We start from the raw sequence: 16381 nt of genomic DNA on the forward strand, positions 1-16381 counted from the left end.
GTTCCCGGGCAGCAGCACACGACCCGTTTCCGATGCCGGGCTTTGGATCTGCGGCAGCGCCGGGCACAGCGTGAGGAGCAGGATTCGGCCGCGTCGTTCTCCCCGACCGTTCCCGTCCTGTCTGCCCTCGCCAGCCCTCCTCTCTACGGATGCTTCAGGAGGGCAGCTTGTTTCCCCTGTGCCAGAGGAGGTTTCCCAGCCGTTGCCCAGATCTCCGCCTACACCGCAGAGTCCGGGCTACGCTGAAGTACACGCAAAGCTCAAGCCCCGTTACACGCGCACAGGCGCCCAGCACTGGCAGCCCGCAGCAAGCCCGAGTGCCGCCGGCGCAGGGCGCAGCCCCGGGGCGGAGCTGGCGGCGGCGGCGGTGGCGGGGAGGAGGCGGCGCGGGCGGAGCAGAGCCGGGGCTGGCGGGGGCAGCGCGGCGCGGGCGGCGGAGCGGCGGGATGCTGCAGTGCCGGGCCGCGGGGCTGCCGGGGCTGGCCGCGGTGCTCCTGGGTGCGCGGGGCTGCCGCCGGCGGGGCCGGACTGCGGGGCTGGGGTCGCGAATGCCTCTGTCCCTTCGGCTCCTTTCCGACCTCGTGCACCTCTCTCTTCATGCAAGACATTGCTATGGGAGAAAATGATTTTTCTGATTTTGCTGCTTCTTTTCTTCTCGGCAGTGACTGTGAGCAGAGCCCAGGTGCAGCAGGAGCCGTTGGTAGAGACCAGCGAGGGCACCGGCATCAACATCACCTGCTCACACCCCAACATACAGTCACATGAATACATCCAGTGGTACCGTCAGCTTCCAGGCCAAGGACCAGCATTCCTCGTCAGCGCTGTCAAAGGCTCCAAGGAGGTGCCGGACCCGGAGGGGCAGCTGTGGGTGTCGGCAGACCGCCGCTCCAGCGCCCTGTGTCTCGCCCGGCCCCGGCTCGGGGACGCGGCGCTGTATTACTGCGCCGTGGGCGCACGGAAGCGAAGCCGGGGCTGCGGCCGGGCACGAACAGCTTGGGGCGGGGCGGGGGCGCAGTGCCGTCCGGGCCTGCAGGGGGCGCTGCCTGCATGGCCGCCAAACTCCATCCTGACCGGGGTGCGCCGCCCTGAGCTCTACACAGAAACGAGCTCTGCTCCCATAGCAGCCACTGACTGAGGCCCATGTCGGTCAGAGTTACTTTTGAGTTGGACGAGATGGCATTACAGACAACGCAAGCTGTGTCTGACAACGGAAAGACATTCACACAGTTCTATTTCATCTCGTGCTCTCTGCTTCTTCCCCAGTGCAGTACATCTCAGAGCAGAAGAGCCCTGTTCTTACGAGCCTACAGCGTTGCTTATTCCCATGACCTTCCACACAGTCACAGCTTTTCCTGTGAGCACTGCAGAGGCTGTGTTCTCTCTTGTGCAGGTAGCTGTATGCATGAACGCTACAGTCAGAGGCCAATAGTTGCCTCCTCTGGCACTGCCAGGTGTGTGTTGTTCAGCTACAAGAGACAATGCTGAAGAGACAAGCCTCTGCAGTATCTCATACCCTCGCATTCTTTTGGGAATGGAGAAGGATCTCTATAAACATTCATCCTATACCTGCCAGGAGCAAATCCATTCTCTCTGGGCATCTTTGGAGGCCACACACGATGAGAAAGAATATCAAAGACTTACACTAAGATGCAGAAATCTTTAATGAATTTTTAAATAGGAAAATGAGATCACTCAGAGCAGAGGCTCCACAGTACAGGATTCCCATGATCCCATGTTTGTTTGAGTTCATGCTAGGCACGTGTCTTATTTTCTAGCAGAGAATGGACTGGTTCTGAGGAAACTCACATCTCACAGGATCATAGGAAAGAACAAATCAGAGAAAAAGTGGAGACAAAGATAGGTAGGAATGAGGAATGGCAGCTGAGACATGAGGCAAGTTGACATAAAGCCCAGGATTGCCTCTTCCTGACAGCAGTTCATAGAATAGCTGAGGATGGTCAGGTAATCTGAACGCAGGGGCTTGAAGATGTCTTGTTGATCCAGAACCACGTTCCTGTTTTCTGGAACAATTTCTCCAGGACCAGCAGCTTCAGCAGGGCGGGCACCTTCTGCCACAGGAGCGGCTGCCCAAGCCGGACAAGTCAAAGCCCCCCGAGGTGATGGGCACGCCCTCAGAGCTGAGGATGCGGCCAACAGCAGCGGAGGTGGAGGAGCCCACAACGGTGTTCTGTGGGAAGGAGCTGAGGATGGGTCCGGGCAGGGTCACCACCACGGGAGAGGGCTCAATGGCAATGGTGGAGTCCTGGCACTGCCTGACACAGGGCTCATTGCAGCTGCTGGCCAGAGGGGTCGGGCCGCAGGGCCGGCATGGCACACACTGGGTGTAGCAGGACATGACTTGGGACTGGAGGTGCACCTGGAAAGGATAGATAGAATGAAAAAGAGAACCAAGGTATGGGAAGGGTAGCTTGAGTCAAGGAGCCAAGGCAACTTCTCGGGATAGAGGAGAAGGCTGTGACAGCTGGCCACATCCCTTCATTGTGCCAGGGCCCTAGAAAGAGCAGTATGGACCAGGGAGACTCTCATGGACTGCATAAATCTACAGCCATGTGAGCTGTGTCCCAAGCACTCTCTGCACTGACATTATCCCCTCTATGGTCTCCCATAGCATGGAGCTCCACTATCTGATAACATTTCTATTGAGGCAAAATCTCACTAAGAATTAGAAAGAGGTCTTCACACTTACCTCGTTCCCAACAAGAAGGAGACAAGAGAAGAGGATAGGATAGCTGGGATCTGGGTTGCCTTTTATACTGGTCCTTCATTGCTGCAGGCCCAGAGACACCCTTGATAGAGGCAATAATTTTCTGACAAGCCCAGCTGGAATGCATGCCAGCCCTTCTCATCATATGGGCTGTGTTTTGATTTCCTGCAGTGCTACCTTTTCATTTCCAGATTATTTGCCGTGCTCATTCTCTAATGAAGGATTCTTTGAAGTGCTGCAGTGAAAGGCCCAAAGATTTGTAGGGCAGGATTGCACTGGTGAGGCAGATGGCTCGGCTCAAGTGCTGGATGGGTCCAGAGCAGGCAAGTGACTTCAGCCTGGTTCACTGCAGTGGGGCTGTTGGATGTACCATCCTCAGGAAGAAGCTCCAGCAAGCATCAGCTGGTTCCTGTACATGAGGATTAGGCTTGTGATTCTCTTATCTTGGCTTTTCCATTTTTGTGTGTTTTCTGCCTGGATCTAACACTACCTCATGTAACAGTGCCCTCAGAAAAGAGTCTATGACTGTTTTGGATTGTGCCATCTCTGTGCAATCTTTCAGCTTACAAAAAAAACCAACACAATACAAAACATTTTCACAGACTTGTAGAATATTTTGTGTTGAATGTTCCTTAAAGATCATCCGGTTCTTTTTCCTCCACAAGCAGGCATACTTTCCACTAGATCACATGTCTTGGAGTCCCATCCAGCCCATCGCTGAACACTTCCCACAGTGGGGCATCCACCACATCTCTGGGCAACCTGTTCCAGTGCCTCAACATCCTCACAGTAAAGAATTTCTTCCTCATATCTCACCTAATTCTGCTCTTTTTTACTTGAAAGCCATTGCACCTTGTCCTGTCATTACTTCCACTGATTAAGAATCCCTCCCCATCTCTCTTGTGAGCACTCTTCACATAATGGAATGCTGCTCTCAAGTCTCCCCCTCACTAGGATAAACAACAACAAATCTCTCATAGCAGAAGTTCTCCAGCTGTCTGACCACCTTCATGGCCCTTCTCTGGAGTCACTCCAACAGGTCAGTATCTTTCTTATGCTGGGGATGCACAGCTGAACGCTCTATTTTCTGTGGGGTTTCACAAAAGCAGGGGGGAAATTCACATTCCTTGCTCTCCTGGTTGCACTTCTTCAGATAGTCTCTCATAGTTACAGTGGGTGCACTCAATCCCTGTGTTCATGTCATTGAGAAGCTGTTTAATAATAACATAGATAATGGGATCGAGTGCATCTTCAGCAAGTTTGCAGATGACACCAAGTTTAGTGGTGCAGTTGATATAACAGAATGAAGAGATCCATCCAAAGGGACCTGCGCAAGCTTGAAGGATGAACCCTTATGAACACCATGAGGTTCAACAAGGCCAAGTGTAAGTTGTATCGATAGAGACTGAGAGAAGGACGTCTTGACAGCAGCCCTGCAAAGAAGAACTTAGGGATCCTGGTAGATGAAAAACTTGACATGAGCCAGGAGTGCGCACTTGCAGCCCAGAAGTCCAAAATTATCCAGGGCTGGATGAAAAGGGAGGTGCCCAGCTGGGCAAGGTAGGTGATTGTCAGTCCCATCTGGAGAACTGTATCTGGTTATGCAGCCCCAGATACACCCTTTTGCTGACTTGGTGGTGAAGTGCTGGAAGAGGCAGCCCAGAGAATTTGTGGGTGCCCTATCACCCACATTCAAGGCTAGGTTGGATGGAGACCTGGTAACTTGTTCTCATGCCTGATTTAGCTGTTGTCATCTGTGCCCTCAGCATGTTATTTGAAACTAGATGACCTTTGAGATCCCTTCCAAACCAAGGCCTTCAGTGATTCTATGAGTTCATGGTCACTGCTGCCAAGGCTGTCTTTGATTTTCAGATTTCCAACAAACCCCTCATGGCTGATGAGATAGTGTCCTGCATAAAGATATTTTCTTTCACATCACACAGCAAGGTAAGGACTGATTTTTTTCCTTATAGTGTAATCAAGGATTTCTTTCTCAGCTTTAAGAGACAGTGCATGAAAGATGAATCTCTTCAGTGTGTCCCAACCTTCACTGCCTAGAGAGGTGAAAGAGTGCCCTCAGCTAATTCCCACCAAAGCAATTGTTTTTTCCTAAGACCATTTCTATGCAGTTGTAAGCATAACAGGCAGAAACGCTCGAGAATGCATCAAAGTAAAAGCCTCTAGTGTGGTAAGCAGCAGGAGAAAACAAGACACTGTTACCCTATAAAAAGAGGAGTTCCTATGGGGGATCCATCTACCAGTCCCAAAAATGGAGAGAGACAAATATGTCAGTCCAGACTGTTTGTAGGAGGATCTAAAACAGATCTTTGAGGAAAAAAGATTGTAAAGAAACTTGAGAGCAAGAGTGAGTGGAAGAGAGTAATGGTAGACATTGGCCTGCTGTCAGAGAAGCCAGGGTCGACATTTCCTCTCGTGTGCAACCAAGGCCAACATGGCAGGTACTGGGCATGGCAGGCACTGGTCATAGGAGGACATGGATCAGAGCTGAAGTTTTACCTCCCAGAGACTGCAGGCAGAAAACAGAGCACAGGGACACGTGAGGAGCAGTTTGTCTTCCTGCCAGGAGCACTCAATGGACCATTTTGGCTGCCTGGTAGAATCACAGAATTGTAGAGATTGGAAGGGACATCTTAACATCATCTAATTCAACTCCCATGCTAAAGCGTGTTTCCTAGATCAGGCAGAACAGGAAAGCACCCAGGTGGGTTTTCAGTATCTCCCGGGAAAGAGACACCAAAGGCTCCCTGGGCAGCTGGTTCCAGTGCTCTGCTCTTTCATGCTCAAAGTAAAGAAGTCCTTTCCCATGTTCGGATGGTATTCCTGTTTGTGCCTGTTCCCACACTGGGCACTACTGAAACAATCCTGGTCCCATCCTCTTGACACCTTCCCTTTCGGTATTTATAAGCACTGATACGATCCTCTCTTTGACTCCTCCAAGTTAACAATCCCAGGAATCTCAGCCTTTAATCCAAAGGAAGATGCTTATGGCCGTATAAAAATGAACAGAAGGGTAAAAGATTGTCTTCACTTTATGCAGGTGTGATATGAAAAGCCTGGCCAGATGCAACAAGGCTGCTGTCTCTGTCAGTGGAAAATCCATCTCAGCCAAGCCCCACACAGGCATCAGCAAAGGACGTGGGAGAAGGGCTTCAGACTCACGTGGATACCAGGAAGAAAGAGGTGAGAAATGTTGATTAGAGGGTGAAGGAATCGAGCTGCCTTTAATGGAGACCCTGCAATGCCCCAGGCCCAGGCCCAGCTTCATGGAAGTGACAATTTTCTGTAGAGCTTGTGATGAATGGAAAACAGTCCATGACATGAGCTGTGTGGCTGCTTCCCTTCATGCTCTTGTTCATTTTCTGGCTTGTGCCACAACCATTCTGTCATGCAGGCTTCTTCTGAGTGCTGGGATTGAGAGGCCATAGCTCTTCTGGGCCAGGAACGAGTGAGTGATGGCAGAGAACTCAAAGTGCTGAGATGGATCCATCTCAGGCAAGTGATGCTGGCCTGGGCTGGATCTATAATTCCAGTATCAATTTACATCTCCATACAGGGAAAAATTTTATACATTATGCTTTGAAAATCATTCCATCAAAAAAAACCATGCCTAGACAAAATGGTTTGGCATTTGCCAGATGTAACACTTTTTTTGGAAACATTACATGTACTTGTTGTTATCCAGAGAGAACCACTATGACGTCCAGTTAGATTTTTCCACTATTGGAGAACTACCCTGCTTCCATGTTCCAGGAAACACAATCACCCACACATTCTCTACTGTGCTTCTCTTCAGTCTCCCTCAGTCCTGTTGCCTTGATGGTCTGGCTCTGATGAGATGGGCCCAGACGATATTGCTTATAGCCTTATTGTTTGTTACCTGGAGAAAAAAGGCCAATCTCCCCCTTGCTACAACCTCCTTTCAGGCAGTTGTAGAGAGTGATAAGGTCACTCCTCAGTCTCCTATTCTCCAGACTAAACAGTCCCAGTTCCCTCTGGCTTTCTTCATAAGAATTCACAGCTTCATTGCCCTTCTCTGGACATGCTCCATTACCTCAAGTCAGGAGACAAAACTGAACACAGTACTCAAAGAGCAGCTTCACCAGTGCTGAGAAAAGAGGGATGGTCTCCTCCCTAGTCCTGCTGGACATTCTATACTATTTCTGATACAAGCCAGTACGACACCAGCATTCTTGACCACCTAAGCACACACACTGCTGGCTCACATTCAGCCAGCTATCAGTCAGTGTCCCCAGAACCTTTTCCTCCGTACAGCTTTCCAGCCACTCTGCCCCAAGCCTGTAGCCATTCCTGAAGTAGCTGTCACCAACGAGCAGGACTTGGCATATGGCCTTGTTCATGGTCACTTCATCCCAAATTGGTGTTATCTAAAACTTGCTGAAAGTGCACTCAATTCCTTCATCCAGATCAGTAACAGCGACACCGAAGTGGAGCGTCCCCAACACTGATCTCTGGGAATCACCACACATGACATGTCTCCAGCTGGATTTAAATCCATCCACTATCACTCTCTGGGCCAGCTTTTTGCCCAGCCAACAGAATACCTAGCCACGGTCTGTCAGCATCTCCAGGAATATACTGTGGGAGACGGAGTGAAGGGCAATCTAGGTAGACTATGTCAACAATGACAGGATGAGGGGAAATGGTTTTAAACTGTAAAAGCGTATATTTAGGCTAGATATCAGGAAGAAATTCTTTACAGTGAGGGATAGTGAGACACTGTCACAAGTTGGCCAAGTGAGGTTGTAAATGCCCCTGTCATGGAATCACCCAAGGGCAGGCTGGATCGGACTTGGAGCAACCTGGTATAGAGGGAAGTGTCCTTGCCTATCAGAGGAGGGGTTGGAACTAGATGATCTTAAAGGTCCCTTCCAATTCAAATCATTCTATGATTCGATGGTTCTATGACATGTCTAAGCAGAGATTCAGCAAGGCAAGGTCTAACTGGCATTGTTTATGGAGTAAGTAGGGATGACTTTCTCTGCTTCAAAAGACAGTGCCTGAAAGATGAGATCTCTGCAGTGTGTGCTGGTCTGCAATATCTAGAGCAGTGATCTATGCACAGATGGAGGGGGGGGAGAAATAAACAGGGAAGGGCACACAAAAGGATGCAGCAAATATTTAATGAGTCTGAAGAAGGAAATCAAATCACCCCAAGAGTGGACACTGAGTGTGGGGAGTGGCAGGAACAGACAAGAATCATTCCTATGGCAGCATTGCCACAGGGCCCAGATTTACCCTCCAAGAATTATAGAGAGGCAAGCAGGTAGCTCACAGCTGGTTTTGAATGTACTAAAAGAGGTCTCTGAGGGGAAAAGACAGCAGTGATATTAGACAGGAAAAGACAGGGAAAGACAGTATTGATAGACTTTCTCCATGTTGGCAGAGAAGTCAGTCTGGCCTCTTACTTTCTTGTTCTGTCCAGTGCCGTGTTCAGCGTTCATGGCTGCCTTTGTCTGGGGCAGTGTCCAGCACCTTTGGCTGGGGGGGCACTTCTGCCACATTACCGGAAATGCAGGAGGGGTCAAAGCCCCCCGAGGTGACGGGCACACCCTCAGAGCTGAGGATGCTGCCAACAGCAGCGGAGGTGGAGGATCCCATAACACCTTGTTCTGCAGGAAGGAGCTGAGGATGGGTCCGGGCAGGGTCACCACCGCGGGAGAGGGCTGGATGATGATGGTGGAGTTCTGGCACTGCCTGACACAGGGCTCATTGCAGCTGCTGGCCAGGAGGTGGGGACACAGGGCCTGCATGGCACACACTGGGTTTAGCAGGACATGTCTTGGGACTGGAGGTCTACCCAGGTGAAGGGGCATCTCGCATGAGGAGCAAACTGCAATCATGCCATGAGGGAGCTAAGGTATATACACCTCTGGGAGATGGATACTTAAGGGTTTTTGGTTTCATCCTGCCAGAGCCTAGAAATAACCAGCAGGATCTATGCAGCTACTGTCCAGACTCTAGCTCATAAAGTTTCTCAGTTCAGGTGCAGATTGCCTCCGTGACAAATCTTCTCAACACTTCACTCTCCCATGAAAAGCAGTCCCAAGATTTGGCATGGGACAGAACTGAGAGCAGCTGAGTCCTCCATTTGGAGGAGGAGGTCAGTAAGAAGGGGCTTTACACTCACCTGGTTCCCATGGAGAAGGCCGTAAGAGTAGTAGATGAGAGGGCAATTAGATGCACTGCCTTTTGTAGTGGACTCAAGCTGATCCATGTCCAGAGGCATCATTTCCAGCAGTGATTATTTTCTGACAAGTTCATCTTGAATGCAAAACATTCCAGACTGTACGTTGGTTTCCTGTGCATTGCAATTTCATTGCCCACATTATGCTACGTTTGATCCTCATTGAAGGCATCTTTTCAGTGGCAAGAAAGGAGACTCCTAAGATTGAGCTGCTGCACAGCTCCTGAGTGTGACCTCATCCCACCTCACAGTGCTCTCAGGAAAATCCTGCTGCCCTCTTTTGCCTCTTCCTATTCTGCCCCAGACATGAGAACGTAGGGACAGAAGTTGTGCAGGATCTGTTACAGATTCCAGAAGAAAAGCATGACAGTAAATTGTGAAATAAAGTGGTGGTTTTAGTAAGACATAATAGGAAGAGGTCTAGAGTCAGCAAATAAATCCCAACTCCCTTCTGGTGCTGGGAACCCCATCTTTGTTCTGCATCAGACAGAACCAGTGGATTTACCCAAGTCACACTGTGCAGAACATTTCCATAGAGAGCTCCATCTTCTCCTTCAATGATGGAACTCTGTTTCTGTCATTATACCCTCCAGCACACGGAGCACAGCTGGGCATGGTGCACTCCAGCTGATTCCATTATTGCAGTTCCTCAGGGATAAGGGAAGGGCTGCTCAATTCCTAAATGCATTGCCCCACAGATTGTCTAGCCATGGATGCTGGGAAGAACACATCAGATGCATTCCTTTCACTCCTTCCTACAGTGTTTCAGAGGAAATATCTTCAGATGCCATTGTTAAATATGCAAAGGACAACACAATGATTCACAGCAGCCAGCCTGGTTGTGCAGAAGGTAAATCACATACAAGATTGAAAAACTGAGGACAGTGAACGTTGTATGCTTAGATTTTGGTGAGACTGCTTTGGCTGCCTGTTGTATAGTCCCCACACAACCACATGAGTGAGTTGTGGCGAGGGTTAATGCATAGTTATGTAGGCGGAAAACTGGATGATCTGCTGTGCTCTAACGGTTGTGGCTGCAATTCAGAGTACAGCTAGGGACTGGAATCTATTACAGGGTCTCTCACAGATCAGTGCTGTACCAGTGGTCTTTAATTTTCCATACTTGCTCTTCATGACTGGACAAAGGGCACTATGAGCATGTGTGTGGAGGGCCCCTGAATGGGAAGAGTTGTCAGAACATCATGAAACAGGATGAGAGAAAAGGGGAGCCAATCAAGCAGCATACAGAGACAAACAGACACTCAAGGATAGCATAGAAATGATGGAAAGAAATAAATTCTCACATTCACCCAAGCTGATGAGGAATCTAGAAACCACAGGTCTGTTTCCAGGAAGATGAACCTGGCCTTTGCAAGAGATGCAGCTGTGAATCAGGACATGTACAGGGATTGGTGTGAGACAGACTTATAATATATCATGTTGGGGTATACAGAGAAAGACATGAACATATGAGGAGTGATAGAGGGGCATGCAGCAGGGGCCCCTCAGATCTGGTTGAGCCATGTGACTGATCATCACAGTCTGTTGTGTCCTTTCAATTACTCTTTTCTTAACTCTGCACCATCTCACTCTGTCCTGTGCACACCGGATGGAGAAATTACCAGTTACTGGGGAGAGTGGCATGAGTGGTTTTGGTGCCAAACTGGGGAGTCAGAAGGGGGCTAAAGATGTCCCTGCTGTGTGCTGTGTGCTGCTACAAGAGCAGGGGCCCATGATTGTCTAATGGAACAGGGGTGGTTCTTGAGCCACAACCCAACATGGCAAGGGCAAGTTTTTATCCCCATAACCACCCAGCTGTACTGGCAAGGGTGAGGGAAATGTGGCATTTAGTACATGCAGCTGAAGCCAATTGACTGCTCACAGGCTGTGTGTGGGCTGATGAGGGTGGGGATGGATTGGCTGAATCCTCCCTAAAAGAGATTTTACGGTGTGAATGTCTCTGTGATCCGGACTCAGCTTTGGATCCAGCTGAACACTGTCAGGGAATCTATAACCATGCCATTCAAAGCCTGATGCTCCACACTCACAGCCCCCCATCCCGGCGCTGCTTCCGGCCCTTCTCGGGCTCCTCGAGCGGCGACAGCAGCACCACGGGCAGCAGCAGCTGCGGGACCCGGGGCAGCATGAGTCCTGTGTTTGGGCTGGTTCATGACCTGTGTGCCTGGGAGAAGTACAGAGATCCTGTAGAGTGCAGAAAGGTTGCAGCACTTTGAAGGCCTTGCGGTTCCTGAGCCTGAGGAGCAGAGTTCCGTGCTTGGGGAAGACATGACACCACTGAGAAGCCATGAGTGTTCGGGCATGAGTCACTATCCTGGGCCTTGCTGCACCCATGGGAGTGTTGAGCTGAGAGGGACTGGGGGCTCCAGTACAACAGGCAATACGATAGGCAATACTACCAGACTTCTGTAGCTGGTAGCAATACCGCCCTGTGGAAGCCCTCGACCATAGACAACTTGGCAAAAGTATGGCAAGGCCAGGAGCTCTGCTGAAGGCTGCTAGAATTACACAGGAAAGCTGTACCCTCAGTGATGGGGTGAGTGGAAGGCATGGGAAAATGGAATAGAGACAGAGGTACAACTTCAAGAAAGCTATGCCTTCCCAGTTCTTGATGGCCTTTGGAAACAACTTTCTCTGAGTCTCCTTCCCTAATACTGCTCCTCCCAAAGCCAGAATTTCCCCAGCGTGTGTGAAACTTCTGTGTTCACAGAGACTCTCCAATGCAGAGGATCTTCTCTTGAGGATGTCATTTGTCAAGGTTTCCATTCACTTGGCATGCTCAAGGGTCAATACCTGTGTAAGGAGAAACACTGCAAGACAGGGACTGATGGTCACTGGTGGAGGAGGAACATCTAGGAATGTCTTCCTCTCCTTCAATAAAATGCGCTTGGAAGATGAATGCCAGCACTGTACAATGACCTCCAATAACCAGAGGAGTGGCAGAATCTCCCTAGCTTGTTCTCACCAAAGACATCCCTTTCTTCCTCGCCATCTCTACAGAGATGGGGGAAAAAAAAAAAAAAAAACAAGCAGAGAAGGAAAAGCTAAATGATGCAGAAAGTGTTTAATAAGTCTGAGCAGAAATTAAGTCATTGCAAGAAGAGCAGTAGCTGTAGACAAGAATCAGTTCCCCTTTCTTATGGCAGCATGGCCACAGAGAACTGTATTTCAGCACAGAGTTTAAGAGACATGAGAATTTCACTCAGGGTTCATTTTGTGGATACTAACAGACATGTCTAAAGGGAAAAGACAGTAATGAAATTGGATAGAAAGAGTGAGTGAAAGACAGTATGAGTAGACATTCTCCATGTTGTCAGAGACTCCAGGCTTGTCAGTACATGTCTGTCTTCCAGGCCAAAACCAGCATCACAACATTTGTTCTTTGGTCCATGCTTAGCATTCCTGGGGGTCCTTGCCTGGGACATCATTCAGCGCATTTAGCAGGGGGTGCATCTTCTGTCACAGCTGCGGTTGGAAATGCAGGAGAGGTCAAAGCCCCCCGAGGTGATGGGCACGCCCTCAGAGCTGAGGATGCTGCCAACAGCAGCGGAGGTGGAGGAGCCCACGGCGGTGTTCTGCGGGAAGGAGCTGAGGATGGGTCCGGGCAGGGTCACCACCACGGGAGAGGGCTGGATGACGATGGTGGAGTTCTGGCACTGCCTGACACAGGGCTCATTGCAGCTGCTGGCCAGGGGGGTCGGGCCGCAGGGCCGGCATGGCTGGCACTGGTCACAGCAGGACATGTCTCAGGGATGGAGGTGCACCTATTTGGAAGCAGAACATGGGGATGCATGAGGAGCAGCCTAGCATCACACTATGAGGGAATCAATGCACATGCAGTGCTGGGAACTGAAGACAGTTCAGGGATGTCCAAGGGATTCTTGGTCTCATCCTGACAAAGCCCAATGAAAGCCATGGGGACCTATCCAAATACTGCCCAGACCCTAGTCCACAAGACATCTGATTACAGCAGGCTATGACATTCTCCCCACTTCTCCATCATGACAAGCAGAAACAGGCAATGGAACAGAGCCAATAGCAGCTGAGAGTTCTGCCAAGATCAGAACTCTGTTTGGAGAAGGAAGAGAACAGAACAAGAAGGGGCTTCACACTCACCTGGTTCCCAAGAAGATGGAGGAAGGAGAAGTGGATGAGAGAGCAAGGAGCTGGACAGGCTTTTATAGTGGACCCAAGCTGTCCCATTTCCAGAAGCAGCCCTAGAAGCAGTGATTATTTTGTGACAAGAACCTCTTGACTGCAAAACATCCCAGCTATTGGTATGGGCTGTGTGTTGGCTTCCTGTGTTGCTGCTACTTGTCACATCCTGATATGTCACTCCCATTGCTCATGGAAGGCATCTGTTGAGTGGCAAGAAGAAAGACCCAAGCATTTCCGAGCAGCACACATCAGTGTGGGCAGAACATTCAATTCACGTGCTGGAAGAATTGAGCAAAGGCAAAAGATGTCAGCGTGATTAGTAGGGCAGTGGTGTGAAACAACCAGAGCCTGTGTGCTGGATTTATGCAGTTGCCTGTGGGTACAGAGGTTTGCATGATTCCACATGTATGCATCAGCAGCTGAGTGTTTGTGTGACTTGTGTGTCCCACATAGCAACACCTGTCCCGGTCACATCAGAGGCACTTCAGGATACCAAAAGATTCTGTTAATCTCTGTCTTCCTGCTAACAGAGCTAATGGAGAAGAGAGGAGCTGGAAGGCACCTGCAAATATCATCAGGTTCAATTGTCTGACCCCAGTAGTGCTAACCACAAGGAAAGGCATGATAATGAAAGCATTATGAAAATGTGTCAACACTGACAGGCGTGGGCCTTCATCCACCTCTCCATGAAGCCTGATCCAGTGTTTGACCACTTTCACATCAATCTATTCTTTTTCTAGTGATGCAAGCTGCAACAAGCTGGCCAATGCTCCTTGCTGGATACACTGGACTCTGCTTAGGTAACAGGAAGAATCTGTGCCTTTGTACCAACCAGATAACGGTGATATGCTGAACATCTTGTATTGAGTAGGTGAGGGAAATTCTGCTTTGAATCAGCTCATTTTTTGTAAGCAAGTATTGTGTGAGTGAGGCCAAGAGCTAACTGAGCATTGTTGGATATGGGGTTCATGCAGTGAACACAGGGAGGAAGTGTAATGACTTCATCCAGAGGCTTGTGCAACCATCACCACAAAAAGACTGAACTTGTGGGAGGAGGCTGAATTCCATGTCAATAATTTTATGTGGAAGTATGCAATATCTCTATACTGTATGGGAAAGCATTTGTGTATGTGTAACATAAGTAATGAATATAAGCTGAGAATCTTTTTTGAAACTTATGCATGATAGGTGGAGCTCATCCCCCATGCATCCAGCACCAAAAATAAAGAATTTCTGCTTTCTAACACTCCCATTTGAGTCTTAGAGTGTTTCATGATCGACAGATTTACAGAATCACTACTATCTGGCCTGAACATCTGGTGAAGTTTTGTGCCATTCCTGCACATGTCTGGTCACCAGTTAGTAGGCTGAAAAGACCAGCACCTCCCTCTCTGCTTTCCTTCCTAATAAGAAGTGAGCAACGGGGCTGCCTCAAAGCTTTGTGTTCACCAAACTGGACAACCCAAATGTTCTCATGCTCTCCTCGTAGGATATGCCTTCCAGCCCCACTATCAGCTCTGCTGTCCTCCTCTGGCTGCTTTAAAAACATTTAAAAACTTATGTTTTGGAGCCCAGAACTAGGAAATGCATTCCATTTGAGGACACAACAAGACTATGATGAATAATTGATGTTTTTTGAACTGAAGACTATGGAGTGTTTAGTATGCCTGCAAATTCACTTGGACCACTTTGCTGCCAGGGCACAATGTTGGTTCTTCTTGAGTCTGATGTCAGCCAGCACACCCTGATCCCTGCAGGATGTCTGTGCTTCTCAGGTGCTCACATACACTTCAAGGGTGTCCCCAGTCTAAGACTAGAGCCTCAACAGCACAAAGCAAGGAAGGCACAGCAGGTGGAGTCGACAGCAAACAGGCCATTCAGAGAGGCTGTCAGGATGGTTGAGGCTGGAAGATGGTGATATCCTGGAAGAAGAACAGCACTCTTGCTTCAGTCACACACATGGAGCTTCAGTAGAGGCACAGCCCTCTGGACACTGGGGAGAATGTTTTAGATCCATTGAAGGGGCTCATCAGAAGAGGCTGAACTCAGGCTTTGTGACTGGAGGATGGAGAAAAGTTGTGTGAGACTTAAAGGAGACACCTCCCTTTGGTAGTGGATTCTCCAATTTGCTGAAGTCTCAGCTGTTTGATTTCCTTGGCAAGGAATGGCAACTCCAGTGCTGCAGAAGGACTCCAAAAGTTTGTCTGCATATCAGTGCACAATCCCTCGCAACTCTTCCATGCATTTCTGCTTCCAGACAGCAGTGACTTTAGCCACCCCAATAAATGCAGGATGGGCAGTATGGCTGGACAGGAGGAATTCTGGAGATTTCTGAATTTGAAAAAAGGGGCAGTCGAAGTGTGAGCAAACCAGAGACATTGCTGCTCAAGCAGAGATACAGTCAGAAGCACCACAGGGCAGCCTGAGATGAAAACTTGCCAGGAAGAACTGTAAGAAAAGCATCCTTAAATCTATTATGGCAGCAAAAAGAAAGCTAAGGAAATTGTATGTCCTCTGGACCATGAGATGCCAGAAATAGTGAGAAGTGAATATATATATGAATATATAATGAATGCATGGTTTTCATCCATTTTCATGATAGCTCTTTTAGACAGATCTACAGGGCCCCTGAGCTTCTTTCACAGAATACATGGTAGTGAAGAAGCACTCCCTATACAGGAAGAAAACCTACCAGAGAACTTAATCCAGTTGGACATACTTGTGCCCTTGAAATGATCTGGGTTGCATCCAAGGTGGTTGATCTGGTGATGCTGTTGTGATGCAGCTCTCTGTCATCCCTCAGAGGTCATGACAGTTCAGGGGTGGTTGTCGTAGCTAGGAAAAGCAACATGCATCAAAAACAAACATTTAGCAGGACTGAGAAGGGGAACTCACAGAATCACAGAATTGTAGGGGTTGGAAGGGACCTCCAGAGATCTTTGAGTCCAAGCCCCTGCCAAAGCAGGTTCCCTACAGCAGGTCGCACAGGTCGGCATCCAGGCAGGTCTGGAACATCTCCAGAGAAGGAGACTCCACCACCTCCCTGGGCAGCCTGTTCCAGTGCTCCGTCACCTCACTGTAAAGAAGTTCTTGCGCATATTTGTGTGGAACTTCCTATGCTGCAGTTTCAGGGAACTACTGACCAACTGTACTCCATTAATACCTTCCTCAACGGTGTATTCTGGAGCAGGTAAATTAAGATGCCACTACGTGACATCCTACAGACAGCGAGGTGGTTTGGAGCAGCCCGGGGC

At 49.2% G+C, this 16381-nt stretch overlaps 1 protein-coding gene, 1 pseudogene and 1 gene segment (V, D, J or C); 1 reads left to right on the forward strand and 2 right to left on the reverse strand.

The window, feature by feature from the left end:
• The first annotated feature begins 416 nt into the window (after positions 1–416).
• On the forward strand, positions 417–1135 carry LOC125684410 (T cell receptor alpha variable 4-like). The segment is given in 2 exon segments: positions 417–498; positions 663–1135. Coding segments are annotated over 2 exon segments (525 nt in total).
• LOC125684490 (uncharacterized) lies at positions 1061–16374 on the reverse strand. Its single transcript, XM_048926697.1, is given in 3 exon segments — positions 1061–2124; positions 2126–2377; positions 16291–16374. Coding segments are annotated over 3 exon segments (621 nt in total). The 5' UTR covers positions 16345–16374; the 3' UTR covers positions 1061–1809.
• LOC125684506 (feather keratin Cos1-1/Cos1-3/Cos2-1-like) lies at positions 12379–15966 on the reverse strand (annotated as a pseudogene).
• Positions 16375–16381: the final 7 nt, after the last annotated feature.

The sequence above is a fragment of the Lagopus muta genome, chromosome 25 (assembly GCF_023343835.1).
Source record: "Lagopus muta isolate bLagMut1 chromosome 25, bLagMut1 primary, whole genome shotgun sequence".
In the NCBI taxonomy this organism is placed as follows: Eukaryota; Metazoa; Chordata; class Aves; order Galliformes; family Phasianidae; genus Lagopus; species Lagopus muta.